Source organism: Vulpes lagopus, chromosome 11, assembly GCF_018345385.1.
Source record: "Vulpes lagopus strain Blue_001 chromosome 11, ASM1834538v1, whole genome shotgun sequence".
Taxonomy (NCBI): Eukaryota; Metazoa; Chordata; class Mammalia; order Carnivora; family Canidae; genus Vulpes; species Vulpes lagopus.
This window is the reverse complement of record NC_054834.1, coordinates 9059046-9085055: the sequence shown is the minus strand read 5'-3', so window position 1 is coordinate 9085055 and position 26010 is coordinate 9059046. Positions and strand designations below refer to the sequence as shown.

The 26010-nt window shown below is 38.8% G+C and overlaps 1 protein-coding gene across 2 annotated transcripts in view; it reads left to right on the top strand.

The window, feature by feature from the left end:
- Positions 1 to 26010, top strand: part of SUGCT (succinyl-CoA:glutarate-CoA transferase) — a 725292-nt gene that overhangs the window by 611391 nt on the left and 87891 nt on the right. For both annotated transcript variants that reach the window (XM_041773917.1, XM_041773916.1), the window contains one exon: positions 14638 to 14701. In XM_041773917.1, coding sequence (XP_041629851.1) covers positions 14638 to 14701 — 64 coding nt within the window. The remainder of the gene's footprint in view (positions 1 to 14637; positions 14702 to 26010) is intronic.

Below are 26010 nucleotides of genomic sequence, written 5' to 3'. Positions count from 1 at the left end.
CTGAGGGTCCTAGGATCTGTGTCAGACTGTCTTGTTCAGCAAGGAGTCCCCTTCTCCCTCTCCTCTGTCCCCAGCCCCCACTACCTGCTCCCGTGTACTATCTCAATTTTTTTTTTTTAATTTTTAAAACCTCCTGACTCATCCTTAGAACTAATCAGAACTCAGTTTTCCCACTGGAAAATTGGGAGGTTCTTAACGAAAGAATTAATTTGGTTCTTGCTACACAATTGCCCTGCTGACAACCTCTGGGAGTGGCTCCTTTCACAGGGCTAGAGGGGAAAAAATGCTTTCTCAAACTCCACCAAAGTTTGTAGCAACTAGTTCTGGGATAATATCTTAAAAGCCCCACTGCCAAGGAGGATTGAGTTAAAAATGTAAGTCCGGACTTCTAATATCCTGACTTTAGAGTTCATAAATCACCTTCCTATTTCACTGGATTCTATTGTATTTCCTCTTTCTTTTAATAGTCGTTATTTTTCTTATCCCCTGGGCTAATTAATCTTGGGAAAGTTGGAGCACCAAATTAAGCCTGAAAAATGTAGCTTAGGGAAGACATCCAGAGGAATGTCACACAATGACATCCAGAGGATGGATGACAACAGAGGACCTCTGTTTCTGTCAGTGTGGAGGACTGTGTGACCTGAGAAATCCTGCTGGTACAAAAGTCACTAGAAAACATGCATGCAGAGAAGCATGCACTGGACCAATGCTGGCTAACATCTACTGGCTTAGAATTTGGACTTGATGGGCCTTAACAAATGGGGATAGAACAAAAATCCTCAGCACACACCAGATGGGAGGTTGGACTTCTGAAAAAAACTTGGACATCCAAAAGTCAGCATTCTCAGTGGGTGAACTAGGTGAAACACAAAACAAAACAAAAAAATTTCAAACCCTTCACTGAATGAAGAAGGAAAGAGTTGGGAGTCTAACCTGTCTTGACTTTGGCTCTTACAGGAAAGCTATAAAGAGAAAAATCTCTCATGAATGTCTTAGCCACAAACCTACTCTTCTGCATATAGGGCAAGAATTAATTCCACCGGGGGACCCAAAATATACAAGCATAAAATTTAATGTGGTCCCATTTTGGTGGTGCCCCTGAGCACTGGGAAGAAGCAAATGCAAGTCATCTTTGGATAAACACCTGCACAACAGACAAATTAAAGAGGAGATTAGACATAGCATAAGAGAGGATTTGTGATCTGCTAACATAGATGTGAATAAATTAATTAGAATTCACCAGAGAGCAAATGTAAGCGATGCAGAGACCTAGAGAGTGATCAAGTCCAAAGCATAGCTAATAATGTCTAATATATATCTAATTGAGCTCCAGAAGAAGCTAGAGAGAATTGGTAGAGGTGAGCTTTTGAACGTGGTTGGGAACTTTCCCGGAGCTTGTGAAGACCTAATTTCTCAGAGTCATGAAGTATTTATTAGAGACAAGATAGATGACATAAAAATTGCAAAGCTTACATAAAAACCAAGTGTGGCTGAGACTGATGGTAGAAAACCAAAAACATAGAGAGGATGTTTAATCAGTCAGGTTACCTACACAGAAATGACCATGAAGCCCGCAGCTCAATTCTTAAAAGCAAACAACGATGATCACTAAACTGTGGAAGCATATCATCAATGTGCCAACAGGAAATAACCATCAGCTTAGGAGTGTATATCCAGTAGAGCCATTATTCAGAATGGGGCAAAATGAAATAACTTCTAAGAAGATAAAAACAAAGAGGATTTACTCTGAACAGATGACTAGGGAAATTCTCAAGAACATCTCATTGGAAGAGGGAATACAACTGCTGAAAGAAGGTCTATGATTAAAAAAAATGTAAGCCAAAAATAGGGTAAACATGTAGTAAGCTAAAAACCATTGACTGAAAAAAAACAATATTGGTATTGTCTCATTTTTTATTTAAATAAAGAGAACCCAACTATTGAGCAACAAGAACATAGAACTGTTGTTCCCAAGCTATCTACTGGGAAGATATCCTAGTATCTAGGATACTCACAGCATCCTAGTGAACACACAGGGGGACCAGAAGTTACTAAAAGTTTCTAGGGAGACACAGCAGCATCTGTTGGACACAGCATGGAATGCTAGCCCAAGGCAGTTCACGGTTTCAATATTGAATTCACTATGTTCCTTTCGATTACATCTTATCTGTATTAAACTGAGTTTTCCGATGGTTGTTTCTATGAAAAAAAAAAAAAGCAAATACCAAGAGAAAAATACATACTTAACAAGAAATAAGGGCAGAAGTACATAATTTTATTCCAAGATTTGAGATGTTGTGCAGTGCCTAATAAGCACACATGTCCTATGAGAAAATAATGGTAGTTATTTAGGAATGAAACAAAATTATTACTTCTTCTTTCAATTTATCTATTACTTTTTTTCACATAATTTCTAAGTTATTGGGATATAAATACATGGAAAGTTGTTTTGACCTAATTATTTAATAAACAAAACAAAACAGAATTAGTTAATAAATGAAACAAAAGATTTTTTCCGCCTAGGGACACTGTGAGACATTATGAATAGGGGGAGCAGACAAAGTTTGGGAACATATGGAATGTAAATTAGTTTGGGGACAACTGGATGGGTATTCGATAGAAATTTAATAATCCTGATTCATATAAATACACTAAGTCCTCCAGTTAAAAGACTGGCTAAGTCCTGTGATTTTCTATTTTCAAGAGACACGCCTAGAAGATAAAACTTAGAAAGGTTGGTTGTAAAGGCACAAAATGATACATGAAGGCAAAACAAACCAACATGAAGCTAATGTAGCTTTATTAATGTTAGTTCAGACTTTAAAACAAAATTCATTACTATAGAAGTCACCCCATAATAATAAACATTTCAATTCACTGAAAAGATATAATGATTCTAGAATTGTATAATAAATCATAAACAGTTTTAAGGTAATAAATTTGAAAAGTTAGTGAAGTGATTGAACTCCTAGAAAGTATGCGTTATTGAAACTTAAGAAAAAAAAAAAGGAAAATCTAAAATGCCCTATATTGACTAAAAGAACAAATCAATAATGCAGAGTCTTCTCACTAACAAAGCACCCGTCCCAGAGAGTTTGCAGGTGAGATTCCAAGAGATGTGAAGGACCAGATATTCCAAATGCTTTCAGGAAATAGGAAAAGAAGGTTTACTCTAGCTCACTTTACAAAGCAGAAATTACTCTTGTTAAGAGAACTCAACAAGAGCAATACAAGAAAGGAAAAGTGCAGGCCATTCTCATTCATGAAATAGATTCAAGAAAATATTAAAGCATGAGCAAACAAAACTCAAAAATTGTTTTTTTTCTTGAAATGTAAGATTGATTCAATATTAGAAAATTAGTTCATTCCTCATGTTAACAGATTAATGGAGAAAAAAATATGTGATCCTCTTAATAAATGGATGAAAAGAATTTGATAAAAGCCAACATCTTTGGTAAAAGTTCTCAATAAACTAGGGATAGATTCTTTAGCCTAACACAGTATGCCTATAATGCTTGGGTGCAAAAATAATGATGAAACATTAAGTATAAAATTAAGAACAAGATAAAAATGCTTTCTGCTAACACTTTCAATATATTGGACATCCTAGCCAATGATATAATATAAGAAAACAAAATAAATGGTATAAGATTCGGAAAGGAAAAACAAAACTGTACTTATTCAGAGATGATATCATTAACTTTAGGAAAACCAGCAGAATCTACAAATGAGTTATTAATAAGGTATTTGGCAGATATAATTTTAAAGTAAATTTCATTTCTATATGCTAGCAATAAACATCAAGTTTTATTTTTAAAAAAGATCTGTTTTACCTTGACAGCTAAAATGGGGACTGCTTTTGTAAGGGATAAATGTAATGAAAAATGTGCAAAACCTTTATGAAAAATGCTAACACTTTATAAAACATATTAAAAATGACTTAAATAAATTGAAATTATTAAAGTAAATGTTTAATGGGTAGTAAGATAATATTGTAATGATGTTATTTCTGCCCAGTAGAATTTTCCTGGAACCTGACAGGCTGACTTTAAAATTTATAGAGAAAAGTAAAGGGCCAAGAACCCCTGAAGACCAGGAACAAGGCAGAGGTGTGGTGGGGATCTTGCCAAATGAAACAGTGATACTTATGATGAAAAAGAGGGATTTGGTCAGTGTGTTATTGGCCATGGGGTAGACAAATGTACCCACTGGACAGACTAGAGAGCCCAGGAACAATCCCAACATGTGCAGAAACGATCTACAGCAGAGCTGCTATTACAGATTCATGAGGAAAGGAAGGACTGCACAAAATCATTCTGGGGGAAAAGGAAAATTGAAACCCTTTTCACATCATGCACAAAACTCAATTCCAATCTTTCCAAAAGCAAAACATAGAAGACCAAAATTCAAAAAAAAATTATAAAACTTTATTTTGAGATAATTATAAGTCTTCACGCAATTGTAAGAAATAGTACAGAGATGCCGGGTACCCATTACCCAGGTCCCCAGTGGTAACGTCTTGCCAAACTATCTCGCATCATTAACAACCAAGGTAGTAACCTTGATACAGTCAAGATACTGACAGCCCCATCACAAAATCCCTTGTACTGCCCTTGAAAGCTGTACAACTGCCATCTTTCCTGGACCTTCTACCTCAAATCTGTTGTCTGTCTCTGGAATTTCATCACTTTGAGAATGCTTTGTAAGTGGCATACACTATGTAATCTTCAGGGATTGGCTTTTTACACTCAGAACAATTCTTTAAAAAAAAGATTTTGTTTATTTCTTTGCGAGAGAGCAGAGTGAGAGAGAGAGAGAACAGAGCAAGAGAGAGAGAGAGAGAGAGCACGAGTTGGATGGAGGGGCAAAGGGAGAAAGAGGAGCAGTCTCCACACTGAGCAGGGAGCTCATGGTGGGGCTCCATCCCAGGACCTCACGTTCAGAATCTGAAATGAAGGCAGGTGCTTAACTGACCGAGCCACCCAGAAGCTTTCAACACAATTCCATCAAGATTCATCCAGGCTAAAAAAAAAAAAAAAAAAGATTCATCCAGGCTGGGACGCCTGGGTGGCTCAGCAGTTGGGTGTCTGCCTTTGGCTCACAGCGTGATCCTGGAGTTCTGGGATCGAGTCTCATGTTGGGCTCCCTGCATGGAGCCGGCTTCTCCTCCCTCTTCCTGTCTCTGCCTCTCTCTGTGTCTCCCATGAGTAAATAGATAAAATCTTAAAAAAAAAAAGATTAATCAAGGCTGTTGTGTGAATCAGTACCTTGTTCCTTTTTATTGCCTAGAAGTATTCTATACTATGGATGTACCACAGTTGGCTTCAAGACCCACTGATTGAAGAACATCTGTGTTGTTCTCAATGTTGGACTATTACAAAGAAAGGTGCTATGAGCATTCATGTGCAGATTTTTCTATGAACATAACTTTTCACTTATCTGGGATAAAGGCTCAGGAGTACAGCAGCTGGGTCATATGCAACTGCAAGTTTAGTTTAGTTTTTTTGTTTTTTTGGCTTTTGTTTTTAAGAAACTGCCAAACTGTTTTCTAAAGTGGCTGTACCATTTGACATCCTTCCTGGAAATTTGTGAGGGATCCAGTTTCTGATTTGCTAATATTCGATGTTAGTTTTGAAAACTTTAGCCATTAGTATTGTGTCATTATGCTTTTAGTTTATATCTCCTTCACAGTTAGTGATATTGAGCATCTTCTCATGTGCTTATTTGCCATCTGTATAGAAGATATCTTCTTTGGTGAAATATCTGTTTATGTCCTTGCCTATTTTCTAATTGGATTTTTTTACTGCTAAGTTATGAGGGTTACACACACACACACACACACACACACACACACACACATACACCCACATACACACAAGATACCAGTCCTTTATCAGGTATGTTGCTTGCAAATATTTCTCCCATTTTGTAGCTTTTTTTCCCATTCCATTAACATGATCTTTGCAGAGGAATATTAAAGGTTTTTCCTAGGATTTTAGAGCTTTAAATTATACATGGAAGTCCATGATCCATTTAAGTTAATTTTTGTATAAGGAATGAGATTTAGGTTGAGATATTTCTTTTTTTTTCTTTTGATTGTTCCAGTACCATTTGTTTGAGAGGCTGTCCTTCTTCCTCCACTGCACTTGCACCTTTGCCAGAATTATTTAGGCATGTTTTGTGTGGATATATTTCTGAGTTCTCTATTCTATTACATTACCATACTCTTTAAGTATCTATAAATATATAGTATCTATCTAGTATACCTTAATATGAGGTGGACTGATTCTCTTTCATTTTATTCTTATTTTCAAGACTATTTATTCTAAAGTCTATGTCTTTCCGTATAGATTTTAGCATAAACCTTTTTGCAAAAAACTCTGCTTGGATTTTGGTAAGAATTGCCTTAAATCCATAGATAAGTTTGAGGAGAATTGACATCTTTACTATGTTGAGTCTTCATTTTTTAAAAAAGATTTTATTTGTTTATTCATGAGAGACAGAGAGAGAGAGAGAGAGACAGAGAGAGAGAGAGAGGCAGAGACACAGGCCGAGGAGAAGCAGGCTCCATTCAGGAAGCCTGATTTGGGACTCGATCCCGGGACTCCAAGATCACACCCTGGGCTGAAGGCAGGCGCCAAACAGCTGAGCCACCCAGGGATCCCCTATGTTGAGTCTTCAAATCCAAGATCATGCTATGCTTCTTCATTTATTTAGGTAGCCCTTTGATTTCTCTTATCAGCATTTTATAATTTCCAGCATACAGAGTCTTACTTATTGTTAGTTAAGTTTGTATCTAAGCATTTCATTTATGTTTAGCAATTGTTAATGGCACTGTGTTTTTCATTTAGATTTCCTTATGTTGATTGTTGGTATACAGAAATGTGATTGATTTTTGTGTTGATCTTGCATACTATGACCTCATTTACTAGTTCCAGGGGTATTTTTGCATATCTGCTGGGATTTCTATGTGGACAATCATGTAATCTGTGTGACCTCTTCCTTTTCTTATATTTCTTTTTATATTTCTCCCTTGTACATTTACTTATTTATTCTATTATTTTTTCCCTTACAATCTGTGTGCCTTAAGCAGATTATGCCTTTTTTTCTGGATTTATTTCCATGGCTAGAACTCCTAGTAATATGTTGAATAAGAGTGGTGAATGTAGACATCTTTGCCTTGTTCTCAGTATTAGAGCAAAAGCTTTCAGTTTCTTACCATTAAGTATCATTTTATCTTTAGGGGTTTTGTAGAAACACATTAATTAAGCTAAGATAATTTCTCTCAATCCTTGACTTGCTGTGAGCTTTTATTATAAATAGGCCAATGTTTAAAATTTTTAATAGGAAAATTTAGGAGACTGTGTCATCCAGAGTAGGGAAGAATTTTATAAATATGTCATAAAAGATATAGAACATGAAGGGAAAAATTCAATAAATTTCAGAATGCTGAAATTAAAAACTTCTGTTCATCAGAACACCACAAAATGAGTGAGAAATAAATCCATAATATTTTCAATTTATGTTCCAATGACGGATTCATAACCAGAATATATAAAGACTCATGGACCAGTAAGAAAAGATAATTACACAAATAGAAGAAATGCAAATGACTTGAACAAACATTTCATTGAGCAGAAAATAAAAGGCAGGGAAAACATATTCAGTCTCATTAGTACTCAAGGAAATGCAAGCAAGTTAGAGCTTCAGTAAGATATCCATGCAAAGTGATTAGATTGGCAAACCCTTAAAAACTTTGATAATAACAAGTTTTGCTACCGTTGTAAAACAACTGAAAGTGACACTCAATACTGGAGGGAATGCTATTACCTAATATTAAAGATATATGTACCCAGTGTCAGCCATAGTAGCTCTCGATATGTGCCCTAGAGTAATTGTTGCATGAAGAGATGTTTAGTATGACAGTAGTGTTTGTTGTAGTAAAATAACTGGAAACAATGCAAAAGCAGAGTTAATAAGTTATGATATATCTATATAATGGCATAACTTACATGAAGGGCCACAATTGGCTCATGGCCACATATTTCAAAATGGATAAGTCTCAAAAACAATGTTAAAGAGAAAAAGCAAATCAGAGAAGACTACATATTCATGATTTCATTGATAGAAATCTTATAAATGGTGAAAACAGGCAGTAAATTCTTAGAGACATAAACATAGAGGATACAAGGATGAAAAGAAGAGAAGGGAATAATAAAATTCAGGAGAGTGATTACTTGGGCATAGAAGAGGGCGGAATTGGGATAAACTTGGTGCTATAAACACTTGGAGAATGTTCTACTGCTTAAGTTTTTATGAGTACTTATTAATCTATGCATATATGTTATAATATCTATTTGAATGACTAATATTTGTATTTTTTAATTATAAAAAGGAAGGAAAAGGCTGTGTCATGGGCAATAGCACCAGAGTAAGCTTAATTATAGCAATTGTTTCAAAAGAAATAAGAAAAACAAAAATATCAGCACTTAAATCTGATCTCCATGATCTAAGTAAAGTTAGGAGTTTACTTGTTCATTTTTTTTCATGAATTTTGTGTTATTTTTGCTTTTTTGTTTTGTTTTGTTTTCAGGATAGTTAAATTTACTTTTAACACATTAGTTGTATGTTATGCCTTTAGTTATGTAACTTTTCCATTATGAATTCTGTCAAGCTGTAGGATTGACACAGTGGTAAAGGACGATGCCATAAATGAGATCACTCCAATGCTTTGTTGCTTTCCAAGGTATTACTGCATGTTTTGGAAATGGTTTTCTGCGTTTTCCCAATGAGGAAGAAAGCTATGATAATTCAAGTGTGGTAGCTTCACATGACACATATAATGTGTATGCTCATTGTTTCCCCTGAATTCCCGGTCACCCTTTCTGCCTTTTCTTCACTCTTAATGACCATGGTCTTGCAGAGCTTCTCTGCATGGCCTCTGCAGTGTCTTCTGCCCTGTGCACCATGTGTAGGGAGGATTCCAGACACTTGGAAAGCTTTAGGAAACTGAGGGAATTGCAGCAAGGCAACGCTGGACCTCGATAACTAAGTTTCTAGAAATGAACATATTTTGGGAAGCCAGTAAAACATTTTCGTGTCTAGAGAAATCTAGGGGTGTATTAAAAGCTTAAAAGAGACAACACCCTCGAATCATGCGCTCCCCCCCCCCCCCCCGTTAAGTAATGAAACCAAAAGGCACCTTTTGCTAGGTAATTACATTTAAATAAATTAGTCAATTAATTTTAAAAATGTAGTTCAATAAACTCAATAAAATATTCAGCATCTATCAGATAGTGCCAGATAAAGTTCCAGGTGCTGAGGATATAGCAGAGGGCTAAACAAATATTTTTAAATAATAACAGTCTGGTGGATACCATTTAATTTGAAAGTCTACCTTCTAGGACTGTAAGCTTCTTGAGGGCAAGGACCTTGCTTGTTCTGCGACCTATTTTTTCCTCAGCACTTAATAATGCCTGGCACACCAATATGCATCTAATTACCACTGATTATTAATCATTGTATTATTATGTTTAATATATATTTATACCCGAAAGCCCTACAGCTTGTCCTTGTTAGAGCCAACGTTTAAAACCAGTCTACTGATAATGATAAATAGTTGCCATTAATTTTGAGTTTACTCTGTCCAAGGCACTGTGCTCACCCCTTTATACTTATATCTTACTTAGTCCTTAAAAACTCCTGAGACAAAGATATTATTGCCACCTTTTTACTGGGGAGGGTTCTGAGCCTTAGAGTACTTAAGTGCCTTGCCCAAGGTCACCTGCTGGGTCTGTCCCCTTCAAAATCTGAGCTAGGCTGGTGCCTAAGTCCTTCCTTTCTTCATAGCCTTTGTATCTGTAGTAACCTTGGCTCCCTACGAAGGAGCAGTTCAGTTTATTAACTAATTGGGCTACATGATGCCAAGCAATCCTTGGGCTAGTTTTCTTTCCCCAGTGAATGGACTAATTTGTTTCACAGAACTTGACCACATCAGCTAGTTATTTTAATGGTAAATCAAATTATGCCTGACTTTTTTTTTTTTTCTTTTACTGAGCCTCCAACTGGCTAAGAGTTAGGGTCAGGCATGCCTTAATTATAATCCAAACTCAACCATTTATTAACTGTGAACCTTGGGTAAATTCTCAACCTCTTTAGGCTTCCATCACCTTATCAGTAGAAATGCAAATGAGAGTAATTCCTGCAGGGGCTACTTAATGAGAGGATTCAATGGAGAACAGCTCTTTCCCTTCCAACACAAAGCCTGACCCCTCAGGAGTTTTGTTGGGTAGTAACTGCTGGTATTATATTTATCCTTGCAATTGTTAACCTAATGTTTTATCTCAATACTATCTTTGTGCTCTGCCTTTTACTGAACTCCTTGACCTATGTACGTCCTGCTGCTTCCTTCCGAGGTAGACAAAGTTAATTACTTGTTGCTTATTGGATTTTCCTCCTTCACCGTGGAGTTTAAACTGTTGTAAAAATTGGCTCAGGTCTCTTATTCCCAACCCTCCCTTCTAATTATAGGCACTTTGAATGCAAGTTCATTCATCTTTTTCCTGCCAGCCCCTTCCAACATCCAGTATATAGGTGCTCTATGATGTTTGTTCAATGGAATGAATAGGTCATGTCTCTATTCATGGTTAGTGGCGAGGTCACTTCTCTGTTATGCATCATTGTTAGTGTCATTGGCGGTATTATATTGATTTTTAATATGATCTTTACACATATCGTTTGTCTATGTCACTTAATGCCGGTAGTCTGTCTCTTTTCACTTGAATATGCTTTGCTGCCTCTAATCTTGACCCAGAGCTCTTGATTTCCTTAGAGATTTTCACCACCTATAGAGCGGGTATCGATTTTTTAATTTTTTTTACATTTCTTTTTCTTGTTAGTGCTGTATTACAGACTTTTTCTGCCATTCCTGCCATAGGACTTTATCAAAAGACGTTCTTACTTTCACTTAAACTTTTTATTTCCCACATCACTTTAAGGTATACATTTTACTGTTCCCCACCCCCCATCATTAATACATTACCATTTGACTCCGTCATTAGGCTGTCAATCTGTGAAACTCTTGAAGAAGAAAGACCTTATTTTAAATAGGCCTGATGCTTTGCTAAAGAGGTTGCTGCACTCTACATTTCTATTCTTGTCGGGACTAGGCTTTTGAAATAAGGAGAAGAAATGAAATTTAGAAGAGCTACGCAACCGTGAAAGATCTAGGGAGGACAGAAATCAGTAAAAGAAGGACAAAGCCCACTACAAAGTTCTAGGGACGGTTCCTTGCTTCATTTAAAAATAACTAAATGCGTACCCCAAATGCCCTGAATGGCCAGGCAGAGAGGTTCCAGGCATGACATTTCCTTAAGAGAAAATGGTATTGGAGGTCCCTAATGCTGAGGTCCCCATTCCATTGTTAGTGGTCAGAAAAATAAAACACTTTATTTTTTTAAAATATTTTATTTATTCATGAGAGACAGAGAGAGGGAGGAAGACTCAGGCAGAGGGGGAAGCAGGCTCCCTGCAGGGAGCCCAATGCGGGGACTCGATCCCAGGACCCAGGAATCACACCCTGAGCCAAAGGCAGATGCTCAACCACTGAGCCACCCAGGTGCCCTGAAAATGAAACACTTTAAATCTGAATTTCTAGGTTACGGTAACAGAGATTGGGGTGTTGAGCCCGGGTGCAAAAAGGGAACAGGGAACATTTAGTAACCGTTCCCCAAAAGATGTTATACAAATGTTGGTGAGCACCAGGTCCTCCGTTTCCAGTGAAGTTTGGGGGAGACAATACGCCTGAAGTGCAGCAGGAGAGATTTATGCTAAAATTCAGTCAGACTGCCTGGGTTCTGAGATTCTCGAATATGTTACTAAGCAGAGCAGGACTCGCCCCACAAACAAGGCTGGAGAGTTTTCCAAGATTCCGAGTCATTAGGCAGGGTTTCCAGGGACAGCAGTGCCACAGCCCCAATTGTTGGCGGAGGTAACCTGACCTGATTCTCGAAGACAGCCTATGGAATTGTCTTGACCTCGGACTTTACAGAAACAGGTGGGCAGCGACCAAGCAGGGGAATGCATCCATCCTTTGTGGAGGGGAGGGCGCAGACCAGCCCGTTTATTCCATGATTGTACAAATGCTGTGGCAAATGAAAAAGTGCAGTTAACTTCCTGTGCCAAGCATGAGAACACTTTATGTTTCTGCTTGAAACAGAATGATTTTCGATGCAAAGGAACTGATGAGGCTAAGATTAAAAAGTTTCGCGTTGGGAATATCATAGACCGACAGTAATGAGGGTAGGGCCGAAGGAAGTACAGTCTCTAAGCTGCATCTGTGAAAAACCTGCATCTACTGCGAGCTCTTGCTTCCCAAAACTTTGACATCTGGCCCTTGACCTTTACCGACTACCCTTTCACGTTTGACACTTAACGTTTCCTCCACGATTAAAATTCAGCGTTAATTAATTTCAACAGTATCAGTGAAGTTATATTTAGCTAAGAACACTCACTTTTGTCTTCTGTGAGTAGCACTGCAGTGTTATTACAAAGAGGTAGTCAGGAGGGCAACAGATACGAGAAGAGAAGAATGATTCAGTGTGCAGATAATTGTTTCGAGTGAAATTTAGCTTGGTATTTTTGTTCCTGTCCTCAGTAGAACTGAGATTTAGCACCTCGCCTTGGCATTTAGCCCCCACCCCCACATAGGAGGAGGCTGTGCTGGGCGGGTGCTGAGAACGAGCCACACCAGAGTTAAATTATAGCTCAGTTCTAACACTGGCAAGAATTTTCTCTGGCCAGCTCCTGGGTGCAAAGCTGGTGATTCCGAAAGAGAGGCAAGGCATCCCTAGAAAGGATCTCCATATGGTGTGGCATCGCCCTCACTGAGGGGGGTTGACACAGTTGCTTAAAGAACATCACCCCAAAGGTGGTGACCATTCCCAAAGAAAACAGTAGAAGCCAGAATTATTGAGACAGAGCAGAGTTACACTTGTAGCCCGAAAACGTCACTTGTGAGGTTGTCTCATTGGCTTACTCCATAATGTGACCAAAAAGCTCACTGGAAATGGATAGAGCCCAAGAAATTTGACCTCTTTCCCTGAGTTTTCCAAGGGAGAGAACATTTCTATTAGGCTTTTTTATTCCAAGCTCTTTTAACTCTGTGTGAAAAAAAAGACTATGATAAGGGCGTGGATGTGCAAATCTTGTTTTTACCTGAAGCTCAAAATGCTGTAGAACCATTACAAACGCTGCTCTTTGAAATATTAAGCATAAAATCCTGGTCCATAAGTTTCCTGTGCCCACTGAAACACTTTTGCCCCTAAGATCCCTGTTCAGAGCAGGAAGAGAGAGGCTCTCCATTTGGTAGGCAGTACGGCTGAAGTAAGTTCATACATACGTTGCCCATATATGTTTCACTGAACAATCAGTAATAGTAAATTGAATTTGGGGGTTCTTTGAGACAGAATAGCCAGGAGCCTCCAGTTGTCAAAAAACACATAAACAAAGGAAAACAACTCTGTAGCATTTTCATTTGTGTTTCACCAAATGTTTGCCTCCCATAATTCAAACTTCATGTTCTGGAATCTAATTCCATGCCCTGGTCTCATCCTCTTGCCTTTAGCTTGAAGGGCTCTTGATCCCTGGCAGATTCCGTGTTCCCGCCTACCCTATAGGAAAAATGAAAGTCAAGAATTTAGGTAGTTCTGTTCCAGTAGTCAAGCAATTCGACATCAAGTCACATTTCTGCTGCTCAGGTCCCTGATAACATGTCCCTGTCCTAGTAACTGGCCTTGAGTCTTAACCCCAAGGTCAAATCCACCTCGTGCTCTTGAAGGGACACCAAATAACTATATTGGTCCCAGTGCATGGGAACCTCACCAGCCCTCTAGGATAGGGTCTCTGTTGTTTTTGTTTTTCCAGTTTTCTCCTTGCCAGTTCCCCATCGATTCCTAGTTCTGAGATCTAGTCTTATAATTATGGTCTTATTACCATTGAAAACATGTTTGGTTTCAATCTTGTGCTCAAGCCTCTGACTCAAGTCCACTTTGGGCTCCTGGCTCTGCTTATTGCTAGTCACAGCAGCCCTGAATCTGTCCTCTTCCAGCAGTCACTGGGCCTTCTGGTTACTCTGATTCACTTTTCAAACTGGACTGACTCCCCACACCTTCCACTGAATAAATTGCCGGGAACACGTGTACCACCCCCGTGGGCTGCTGTGTTCCAGGTCCTGGTTCTTCTCCCATTCTCTCCTTCTCCAGTTGACTTTGGCCATGTCCTGTAATGAGGTAATGCAGAAAGAGGCTGAGCTTTAGTATTCAGAGGATCAAACATAGATGAAAGGGGGAAAATCATACCCTATATTTAGGAGCAAATAACATTTTTAAGAGTGGTGAGACTTTATAAAAAATGTAGTGTGCTAGTCCTGGAACCTTCTAATTCTTTTTGGTTTCACTTGGTTTTAATATAAGATGGAAATATTTTTATTTAAAATATTTACTTTCAAATTAAAATTCTAAACATCTCTGTGTTTTGCAATATCTTTCCTCAGTCAGCGAAATAGGTGGCTTTTCAAACTTCGTGAGATTAAATAGTTTTATTTTGTAATTTGTTTTCTGTCTGTTTTTACATTTAAAGGTGTTACACAATGACCTCATTATGGAGATGAAGCATCCAACCGTGGGGAAGATAGCAGTCCCAGGTTTGAAAATTTTTGTCATTTCCTTTGATCTTTTCCTTCACTAATTGTTCCCTGTGCTGACCACTGCAGCTAATTGGTGATTCCCCCCAAACAATTTGTCAAGACATTATCCAACTTCTTCATTTGGATAAAAGGGCAACTCTAGGATCACACATATGCTGAGGCTACAGAATTGTGTCTTCGCTCCAGCAAATGTCCGATTGCCTCAGTGACCCAAAATGCTCTTATTATCTGACTCCATTTTGTGTAATCATATGCTCACAAAAGCACATAATATAACTACCAAAAACAAAGGACAATGGATATGGCCCCTATTAGGAAATGACACATTGCCAGTACACGAATGAGAGCAGAAGCGAGGCACCATGGAGGTGGTGTCTGGGGAATGCTACTGATGGCTCAGGCCAGGGCATTTTCTTTCTGAACTATGGTTTACAGTACAGATCTCAGCTTTGTAGATAAGGAAACTAAATGTTTTCACTTAACTTAGAATACATTGAATTTTTCTAACTTGACTCATACCAAACAAACTCACTAAGACATTTTGGTCTCAGCCAAAATGCCAACTTTTTCACTTCTGGGAGAGTTCTCTTTCCAGAAGCCAGAAGCCTCATGCCTACTCTGAGAGCATCCGGACTGTCATGAGAGCTCATAACCAACCGACTACCCCCCCACAGACTTCACTTCTCTATTGATCATAATGTTACCATTCCTCAGATCTGTTGTCTCTGCTCAGGGCACTACTGGGAAAACTTGCCACATTCTTGTTCATTGGGTCTCTATTTCCTTGACTATCCACAAACCAGACACTTCTTTCTGTCTCTTCTTCTGAAAAAGGATAATGAAATTAGTTAGGACTTTGGTCATTGTTTACTTGAAGGTGTGCTGGTTACCTTCCTTGAAATTTGGAAATTACCCAAACTCCTCACTCCCCTCAGTCAAACAGCATAGGGCATTTATTTCTCTAGATATAGGATCACATTTATTGAATAACTGTTATTGTTAAATTCATTATTGGTATTCAGATTATTGGTATAATCTGATTTTAAGATTCAGGATCAGCTTGATAATAATGTCCCGGAACAGATCAGATCATGGCCACTGGTCCAAAAAGGATAAGAGGAGGGAAGTATGATGAATAAAGCAAGTTGAAAGAGAAAACTCAAGATGTAGAGGGGTATAAGGAACACTGTACATGAATTAAGGAGGATAACTAAGTGAGCAGGTGTGAGCATGTCAGAGACATGTGTTAACAGGGAAATGCTATATAGTGTAGATGGGTGGTAGTGAAAAAACGGCATGTTGATAAAAGCTAACAAAGTCGCTTGTTCATTACTCATATTATTGAGCATATACCATGTGCCAGGCAATGCTTTGGGTCCTGGGAATGCAAAAATAATGGAGCTCATATTCAATGGAAAGTCAAATAATAACAGTAGCCAGCAAATGTTCCTATAAGTGTAACTCATGATGAGTGCAAAGAAGAGTACAGAACATGTGTTGTCATGGAGAATAATAGAGGCAAATGGGACCTACATTAATTTGAATGATCAGAGAAAGCCTGGGAACTTATCAATGGAAAATTGTAGGATAATAAGAAGAGTAAATGACATGTGAAGAGTAAAAGAGCATTCCCAGCAAAGCCACTAGCATGTGAGAAGACTTTGAGGTGGGAAAGAGCCAGGTGTGTTTTAAGCCAATATGGCAGGTGAAGTAAGGAGCAGGAAATCAGACTGCCGAGAGGCAGAGCCTGGAGGCCCCACCAGATGTGCTTTTACTCTAATTTGATGCAGGGAAGTTAAATAGCATAATTTATAACTTAAAGCAGGGAGTCACATTAGAAAGTTGTGATGGGAGTTGAGGTGATTATATCTTAAGTTAGGGTTCATGGCAATAGTGATGAAGAGATGAGAATGGCCAAAATAAAAAACTTAAGCACAGTGTTTTCAGTGTGAGGAGACATTTAAAAACATCTTGTCTAGTAGTTTTTAGTTTAAATTTTTATTTTTTATTTTTTTTAAGATTTTATTTATTTATCCATGAGAGACTGAGGGGGGGCGGGGCGGTGGGGAAGAGACACAGGCAGAGGGAGAAGCAGGCTCCGGGATCAGGCCCTGGGCTGATGGCTGCACTGAACCGCTGAGCCACCCAGGCTGCCCTACTTTAAATTTTTAAACAGGGGAACCGAGTTTCCAAGTGAAATCTCAATATTCTCAATATCTAAGATTAAAGCAGAGGTTAGCGCTCCAACCGTTTGGCTTTCCTTCTCCACTTCCGTCATGCTGTCTCCTCCAAACACCTGCTTGGAACCATGGGACTTAAAGAACATTCGAGAACCACTGGTGTAATTTAATTCTACAAGTTTACAGATGAGGTCATAATCATTACTATCCCCAATATAGAGAGGAAAAGGTAAACATTTAAAAGTTGATACAATTGTTAGTATAGTAAAGAGAAAAGTAAGTCAGCAGCCCATCTAGAAGGAACTCATTCGTTGTAATGCTCTCTAGATCTATCAGAGGTGAAATTGGCAGCTTTCCTGGTAAATGAATGGAAAATCAATCTTGGGAAGAGAGAAATTTTTTTTTCCGATTCCTAAGGGAAAAGTATATCGCTTTTCTCATTTTAAGTTATATCACTTAGGTATTGTCAGAATAATGCTGTGTAACAAATAACCACAAAATCTCAGTGCCATTCAAATGGAAGCATTAATTTATTCCATCTATGTACACCAGGTGGGAGATAGATAACCTAGGCCAGACTTGCCTAAGTGGCTTTGCCTCTAGGTGCGAATCTGGCCAGGCATCTCTGTGAGATGGCCTCAGTCAGCTCTGCCCACATGTGCCTCCCACGTCCTCTCGTGGCAATGGCAAAAGAGCAAAAAGGCAAACAGAAACCACAAGAAACCCTTTTGTTCACATTCCATTGGCCAAAACGAGTTTTAGGCTGTGTCCCAAGGAGTGGAGAAATATTTCTCTCTTTTTAAAAGAAAGAGCAAAGCTATACGGTGAAAGCATGGGCATTCGGGGGGAGGGTGCAAATAACTGGGGCCCCAAATTCAATTTACCACAACAAAATTCTCAGATCTACAGCTGTCTCTTTTTTACTCATCATTTTTTATCTTCATTTCCCTTTGGAAAATTCTATTTTTGTTTCTTTAATTTCTATTGAGCTTTGGCATATTTTTGGTGTATCTACTTTATTGACTTACCTTATATTCTGTTAGAATTGTCAATAGAGGAAGTGCCAGCTTTCAGGTGAAATGGATATGTTTAGGTTATTTTTGGAATTAGCATCTGAGCATCTCTTGAGAGCTGCTAGCACATGAAAGGGGAGAGACAATTCTGCTTATGGACATCAAAGAAGTTGCTATATTGTATCTCCTAATTCTCTGTATCTTACTGAGAGGCCACTCACATAGGGTGAGAGATACTAAATGCAAAGGGAATTTATCAGTAAATAATTTTTTTCCTGTGGATTTCCCCTTTCACTGATTATATTTACCTATGATCGCGCTGCCTTTCTTTGTAAGGGCTGTTCCCATTGGAGACCTCCTGAATGCTGTAGAAATGACTGATTCTCCCACAATGCCTCAATGAGGTGAATCTGCCAAAACAGGCAACCCAGAGTGGAGCTAAAGTGATATTATGCTACATTGTGTTCTAGTTAGCTAGTGGAGACATATTTTTGAATTCATTAAATGCAGTTCTATATATATGTATATTACACACATATATATATATCTACATCATTACATTTATAGTAAAAATCCTTGTTAATGTTACTTAAAACTACTTATTTATATTTCCTTTGTCATTAATGAAAGTCTTGTGACCTTTTCCTGAATTTTCCATACATTGCACTAATTTGCCTGAGCATATTCTAACTTAGTCATTTCTAGAAACTCGTCTCATGAAGAACAACAATAATTCTTTTTTTTACAACAATAATTCTTATACAGTACTTATTGCACCGTTTTCAGAGATGTATAAATCCATACCATTCCCTCAGATTTTCAGTTGAAGAGCTCCCACATAGGAGGCTGCTAATTGATTAATGCCTTAAAGAGGCTAGTCAATTAATGTTTAATATACTTTGAACAAAGATGGGAAATTATTAACCTCTTCAAAAGTCTTTTTGACTACTTAATAATTATTGTGAGTACTTAACACATTGTCCCAACATTTATAATCATTGCCACTATCAAAGTAAAGCAAGTAGTAGACCTAAACTATTTGCTTTATTAATTGTATCTATTGCAACATCTTCCCTTTTCATATCATTTCCCACCACCTCCAATCTATTAGGAAATAATTAGGGAAGAGATTTCATTTGTGTATATGCATGTCTTTGATGAAGCATGCAAACTAGTTAATGCTCATGAATTATCTCTATGAGTTGTTGTTAGGCTAATACTATTGTTCTTTATTCCATATACTGTTCATTAAACTACTCTCTGATTGAACTTTAAAGCCTATTTGACAATTAAAGGTGGAAAGAGACTAAGAGAAATTAATTATTAGTGGGGGTGTAAATGAGAAAATGTATCATATCCCTCTTTGCTAGGCTTAAAGATTCTAGCATTCTAAGAGTTCCCAGAAGGGCCGCAGGTCACCACCAGTTTAATGACAGAGTTATCAGCACAGTGAGCACAGTGTCCTAATTTGCTCATAATTAACTAATAAGTAACTTGAGTACTGAGTTGAGTAGTAAAATTCAAACAGATAACATCAACTATTCTCTTCCCTATGCTAGTTGGAGCCCTGGTGATAGAGCTGTGACTAGGGCAGGCCCGGTTGCTCATGGGGCTACACTTCATCAGGGAAGACAGCGTGAGCAATAAATATGGGAAAGGGGCTGAGCATTTCCATGGAGAACCAGAGGCTACGCCAGGGAGCCCTCACCCAGTGCATGGCACCAGGGAAGTCTACCCTGAGAAGTGAAATGGAGACAGACACACAAGCCATGGCCAGCTGTCGATTGGGCCGATCTGGTGTGGGCTGTGGGGGCAGTGAGAAGGGCTCACAGGGAGGAAGTGGGAGGGGCAGGTTTCCCAGTCACCCTGGAAAGGCAGAGCTAATGACCAAACTAAAAACAAATCAAACTGTAAAGGAGATGTATGCTGAGCTCTCTGAGGTCCCCACCATCTGGAGGAGAAGGGACTTGGAAGAAGAGTTTGGGTAGGAGCCTCGACCTGGTTCGGCAGATGCTCTCACTCACTACTTTCAGGTGTAATTTCTAAAAGCCTTCTCACTCAGTTGAAGATTTTTGTGAAGCTCATAGTGTCCTGAAGTCTAAACTGTGCACGTGATAACAATTTGTGTTCACTCATTATGAAATTAAAAGGTACACCAAGGTTTATACCACAACCTTTCATCAGCTAGAGCTTGGCCATTATATAAACACCGCCTTACTTGTGACGTCAGCGGAAAGACCTTCCATTAGTTGTTATATTCCAAAGGACTGTGAGTTTCCGCAGAGCCATTCGCCATTTCCATCTTCTTCTTGTAATTCCGCTGCCCACTGGTCATTTAGCCAGAGTGGAACATGCCGTCCTGTGTACTCTGTAGGTGCCAAACCGCCTTGGTTTTGAGTTCCAAACTTCAAAGGATATCACTGAAATAGAGTTTGATGTGTTACTCTAAAGTTTCTTACCATAACCTTTTCTCAGCTACTTCTCTGTGAATGTGCGTTGCAGTTGTTCGATTCTGGCAGCACTTGGGGGAATTATTTTAGTGGTGAGTGTGTCAATGCCATGAAAGGGAAGCGGTCTCCTGTGCATGTGAAATGGCTTGAAGTTGAGTAACCCTTGCCTGCTGGTACCCTGATCTGTGTTTTTCGGCAAGCAACTGTAAGGTTTTTTGGTTTTGTTTTGTTTGTTTTGTTTTTTAAGATTTCATTTATTTACTCGAGAGAGAGTGAGAGAGCACAAGCAGGGTGAGATGCCAGCAGATGGAGAGGGAGAAGCAGACTCCCCGCTGAGCCGTGCTCAATCCCAGGACCCCGGAATCATGCCCTGAGCTGAACGCAGATGCTTCATCAACTGAGCCACCCAGACACCCCTCTAAGTTCTTTTCAATAAAACTTTTGTCAGAGGTGCCTGGGTGGCTCAGTGGTTAAGCGTCTGCCTTTAGCCCTGGGATTGAGTCCCACATTGCTCAGCAGGGAGCCTGCTTCTCCCTTTGCCTGTGTCTCTGCTTCTCTGTCTGTGTCTTTCATGAATAAATAAATAAAATCTTAAAAAAAAAAAAAAAACTTTTGTTAGGTCTTTCCCTCATAATATTTTAATATTCTTGTTTGGAACTTGCAACAATTTTTAGCTAGTCGTTGTTGGGCGCAGGAAGGACAGTTTCCCCTATGAATGAATGTAACCTAAACCAACTTACTGGACATGGACGTCTGGATTTTATAGTGATTTTTTTAAAAAGTCAAAAGTACTTCTTTATTTGGTTGCCTGACATATTTTTTATTTCTGAATATTTTGCAAGACTTTTTATAAATGATGAACATCTTTCTTTTTAAGCTTCTGGAAAACAAAGATACTATCATTTTAAGTCAAACCAGCACCCTCTATAGCAACTAAGTACTTCATAGACATTTTCTGGATGATGATTAGAATAAAAATGACTAGGTGAAAAATAATTAAAAACATGATTTGTGACAATTTTAAGCAGTATGCATTTTTTTTATGAATAGATTGGCTACCTATGGAAGTTATCTGAAAGCGATTTATTTTACTTTTTAGTTTGTTTCCAGTTTGAAGTATATACATTACATGGAGTGACCACCTAGTCTCTCGTATGGTCCCCAGTCTCCCTCTGCTAAGCCTTCATGCTGCCCTGATACTTCTAGCTCTTTTCTCCTTTAGATAGAAACTTAGACAGTGTCTCTGAAATCACATATTCTCCAAGTGCAGTTAAATTTCTATAATGGTTAACAGCAATGTGGAAAGGTGTCACAGATCTCACCGGGGAGAAAGAAAAATTAAGAGGAACCAAAGTTTCAGCTTATATCCCTCCATAAAGTTTAAAAATGTTGGTCCTCGAAAGGAATTCTGTGTAGAGCCAATCTGGGAGTGAAAGGTGAGATAAGTTATTCCTTCCAGGTAGAAAAATCTTTCAGATGACAACAGGAAGAGTGTGTAAAGTTTTCATGTTGTGTGTCGTGCTCAATCTATCTTCTCGAAAGAGCATACTCCTTCAGGGACCAGGTTAAGCTGTAAAGAGAGGAAAGAGATGAAAGCAAGGTTCTACAGTCTGTCAACAGAATGAGAGAAAGCTGGCAGGGAAATGAATTTTCAAATAGACTAGCCATGGTACTTCCCAAAGTCCTCAATTATGTTTAACTTTATTAAACCCTTAACCCATGGCAATGTACTGAGAGTTAAATAAATCAGTGTATTCCCAGATGATTTGACATTGAGTGCCTGCAGCCTTCTCTGGCAGTCCCATTTCAATGAGGCAGGGTCATAGACATTGTTATCCTTCAGTGAGAAATGAATAGCACAGTGACTTCCCTTCCTAGGAGAGCAGGGAGGAAGCAGGGGAGGAGTGAATCGCATCTCCAGGAATGTCTTTCCATCAGGAACTGGAGAAGCCCTAAGAGCCAAGTTACTGTCGCTGATATGACTTAGGGATCTCCATCAACTATGCTTATCTGTGCCATGAGGAAGAAATATTTCGTGAGAGCTGGGCTTTCATGCTCAGGGAATTCATGTTCCCATTCGTTGGGACTGGGAAAATGGCCAAGATCTCAGTTGTTCCTCTTCAGCGTGTCCTCATCAATCTCGACCCAAAGATAAGTGAATCTGTCTAGATGAGAAACTCTTGTTGCAAGGCAGCCCTGAGTTATCAATAAAGTTCTGGGGTGCAGAGTCGTTTTCACTATTAGAAAGTGATATGTAGGCCTAAAATTTTTTCTGGGTGAATATTTCATTGGATTTATACATTGATGGGCTTTCTCCAAGTATCACTAGGCAGGATGATCTGGAGATTAGAGGTGTTTGAAATCCTCTGAGAAGACCATTGAATGTTGAACCAAATCTAGGAATCAAAACAAAACAAAATAAAAACAAAAATAAAAAGCCACAGGAAGGGGCACCTCGGTGGCTCAGTGGTTGAGCATCTGACTTTGGCTCAGGTCATGCTCCTGGGATCCTGGGATGGGGTCCCACACTGGGCTCTCTGCAGGAAGCCTGCTTCTCCCTCTCCCTACGTCTCTGCCTCTCTCTGTGTCTCTCATGAATAAATAAATAAAATATTAAAAAAAAAAAGCCAAAGGAAGAGTAGAAGGCTCAGTGATGGTAAAACATTTTTTTTGTTGTTATTTTGTCCCAAAAGGCAGATAAGACAATTTCTGGGATCAGTGCTTGAGTCCTTGCCATCTTAGCTGCAGCCAACTTTCATTGGGCACCCAGAGAAGTCTTTTTTCTGGATCAAATTGAAATACTGACTTTATGATAAGTCTTTAGAGAATAAATTAATTAAATATAATTAGGCATGCAAACTGGCTGGAGAAGTAAAATCAGATGCCATGTTAATAACTAGGCACAAAAGGGCTGAAATGACCTTTCAGTTTGGACTTCCATGTTATGGATAATCAAGATAATCATTATTTTGCCTCCAAGTGGGCTTCTGCCGAGAATAAGTTAGTTGCTTGCCTTCATTTCTGAGTTTATTCAGAGAGCTAGTCCTCTCTGAAAGAGGAATGGCTTTGCTCTCTTCTAGCCTTATAGCAGGTAGAAACTCTTTGGTCCATGAAGAGATGACAGTTGGGCTGCATCCCCACAGGAACATTGTTTTCTTTGAATATGCTTCCCAAGGGTGCCTGGGTGGTTTAGTCGGTTAAGTGTCTGACTCTTAATTTTGGCTCAGGTCATGATCTCAGGGTTGTGAGGTATGTGTCATTATGTATCAGCTTCTCTGGAACCATAATTCCATGTGTCATATCTTTATCCGCCATGGCATTAGCAGTACTTGTATCTCTGGGCTCATCCCCTGAGTAAGATCGGGATCCTGCACAGAGGGGGAAGGAATGAGAGACCTTGAAATGCTTCCCCAGCTGGTCCTTCATCAGAGCATCAAGTTAGGCACAGTGGCCATGTGACTGTTGGAGTGGCTGGCCCATTGGCCCAACCAGCTCAGAACCCTGTGTCTGTGGAAGGTGTTTCTATGAACCTTGTCCTCCAATTATTGCAAGAAGCCACATGCTTTCAAATAATTAAGCAAAAACTGAATTTTTTTTTTTTTCAAAAACTGAATTTTAATTACATTAAAAATGCAAGAGAAAGGTAATACAAGCTATTTTAGGCATTTGAGGCGAGTGTATGGTAAAGCACCAACAAGCTAGAGAAGCACTACCCCACAGAGATTTGAAGAATGTCCTCAGCACCACCATAAACCCCTCAAAGACCCAATCTACTTTTTCTTTTTTGCTGGGCCCTCAAGTCTGCCTGTGGCCTTAAGTAACTCACTTTGCCTTTTGGTGCCTTGTCTTCTTGTCCTAATGGGATTAATCTTTTCATTCTTTCAATTTAAAGGAAGAAAGCAGCTCACTGTACTTAAGTGCAAATATGTTTTGTGAATAGATTCTAATGGCCTCATTGCTGTGGAACATTCAAATATGAAAGGAAGGAGTGATGAACAATGAACATTTGCTGAGTCCTTCTCTATATATGATGTCTATGTGAGCACTTTAAAGACATAATTTGTTTAATCTCCAGGACAGTTCAGTAAGCCATTCGTTATGATGTCCATTTTTACAGATGGGAAAATTGACACTCGCTGAGTGTCACGGGGGCCAGTGGGCACCCAAGTCTGGGTATCCCTGAACTCTGTCCTCTTTTCCCTGATTACTAGCTACTCCTAAAGTTGAGCCAACCATGGAGTTTTCACCTTACCTTACCTTACCTTACCTTACCTTACCTTACCTTACCTTACCTTACCTTAAGACACAACTTAAGTTGTAATATGAAGGCCACTTAATGCATCTTTCGTGTTTCATTTAAAGATCAAATTGGCCATTTATTTAAAGAATGTTTAAATTTCAAGAATTTGAACTTAGATTGAGTCTATGTCCTTTGGGGATTAAGTTAGCTTTTTAAAACAATTTTTTTTTAAAGTTGGCTTTTTTTTTTTTTTTTTTTAACCAAGTCTATAATTACATTTCTATAAAAGACAAAAAAGCTATCGGGAAATATATTGTTAGGCCATTTTGATATTCTCAAGAGCATTTAAGTGTAAATGCACCAAAACATGTGGATTGCATTTCCCTCAAGTTGTACTGTTTTCACACATTAACAGAAAAGCAGCTTGAAAGGGGGAAAAAGAGAAATGTTTGGGATGTATATGCAGATTTCGATCATCAAAAGACACAAGATGTTTAGCTGCCACCCAGACTCACCCGGATTTCTCATCTTTCCCATGATCTGACCATGGCCCTGTGTGGACAAATTTCCTCTTGCTCAAGGGGGACTGATTTTGTTTTAAAGTTAGAGCCCGATTCCCTTTGAGTACCACTAATTAAACTGCAAAACAGTGTGGTGTTGGTATAAGAAAGTTAAGATGATTTTTATTATTGTTGTGGTGAGTGGTTGATACTATATCTAGAGCAAGAATTTAAAAAATAAAAATGAATTGACAATTCCTGTAAGATTCCCCTTATATGAAGTACTTACATGAAGTGCAGAGTAGTTAAATTCATAAGACTAGAAAATGGAAGGATGGTTGCTGGGAGCTGGGGGAGGGAGAGTTGGGGGGTTAGTGTTGAACTGGTCTAAAGCCTCAGCCAGGGAAGACGCAAACGTTCTGGAAATGGGTAGTGGGAATGGTTGGACGACAGTGTGAATGTCCTTAATGCCACAGAGCTGTTCGGTAAATTTTACGTAACGGATATTTTTGTCACAATAAAAATATGATTACTAAAAAAAAGTGTAGCTAACCTGGCTCTGTAGGTCATAGCTGGAGATCATACACCTGAGCCTTCCGCATCTGCCTCAGTGACCTGTCTTATCTATTACACAAAATCGAACCCTGTGACTTATAATCATTAAGTAATAACGTGTGCCAAGGCTCAGTACATACAAGGAGTGAGTCGAAACACGTTGTAGGTAATTAATAACACTCCTAACAGTGTCTGCAGTAGCAGCGGCTCTTGGGGGGAAATAAAACTTGCCACATGATCAGTTATTTGTCAGACATTAAAAATGGAAATAGTCACAGATATTTCTCTAGGATATACAGTAACACAGGTCATTCTCCTGCTTACCGAACAGTTATCTAGTATCTCCTCTGTGCCAAGTGCGGGCTGAC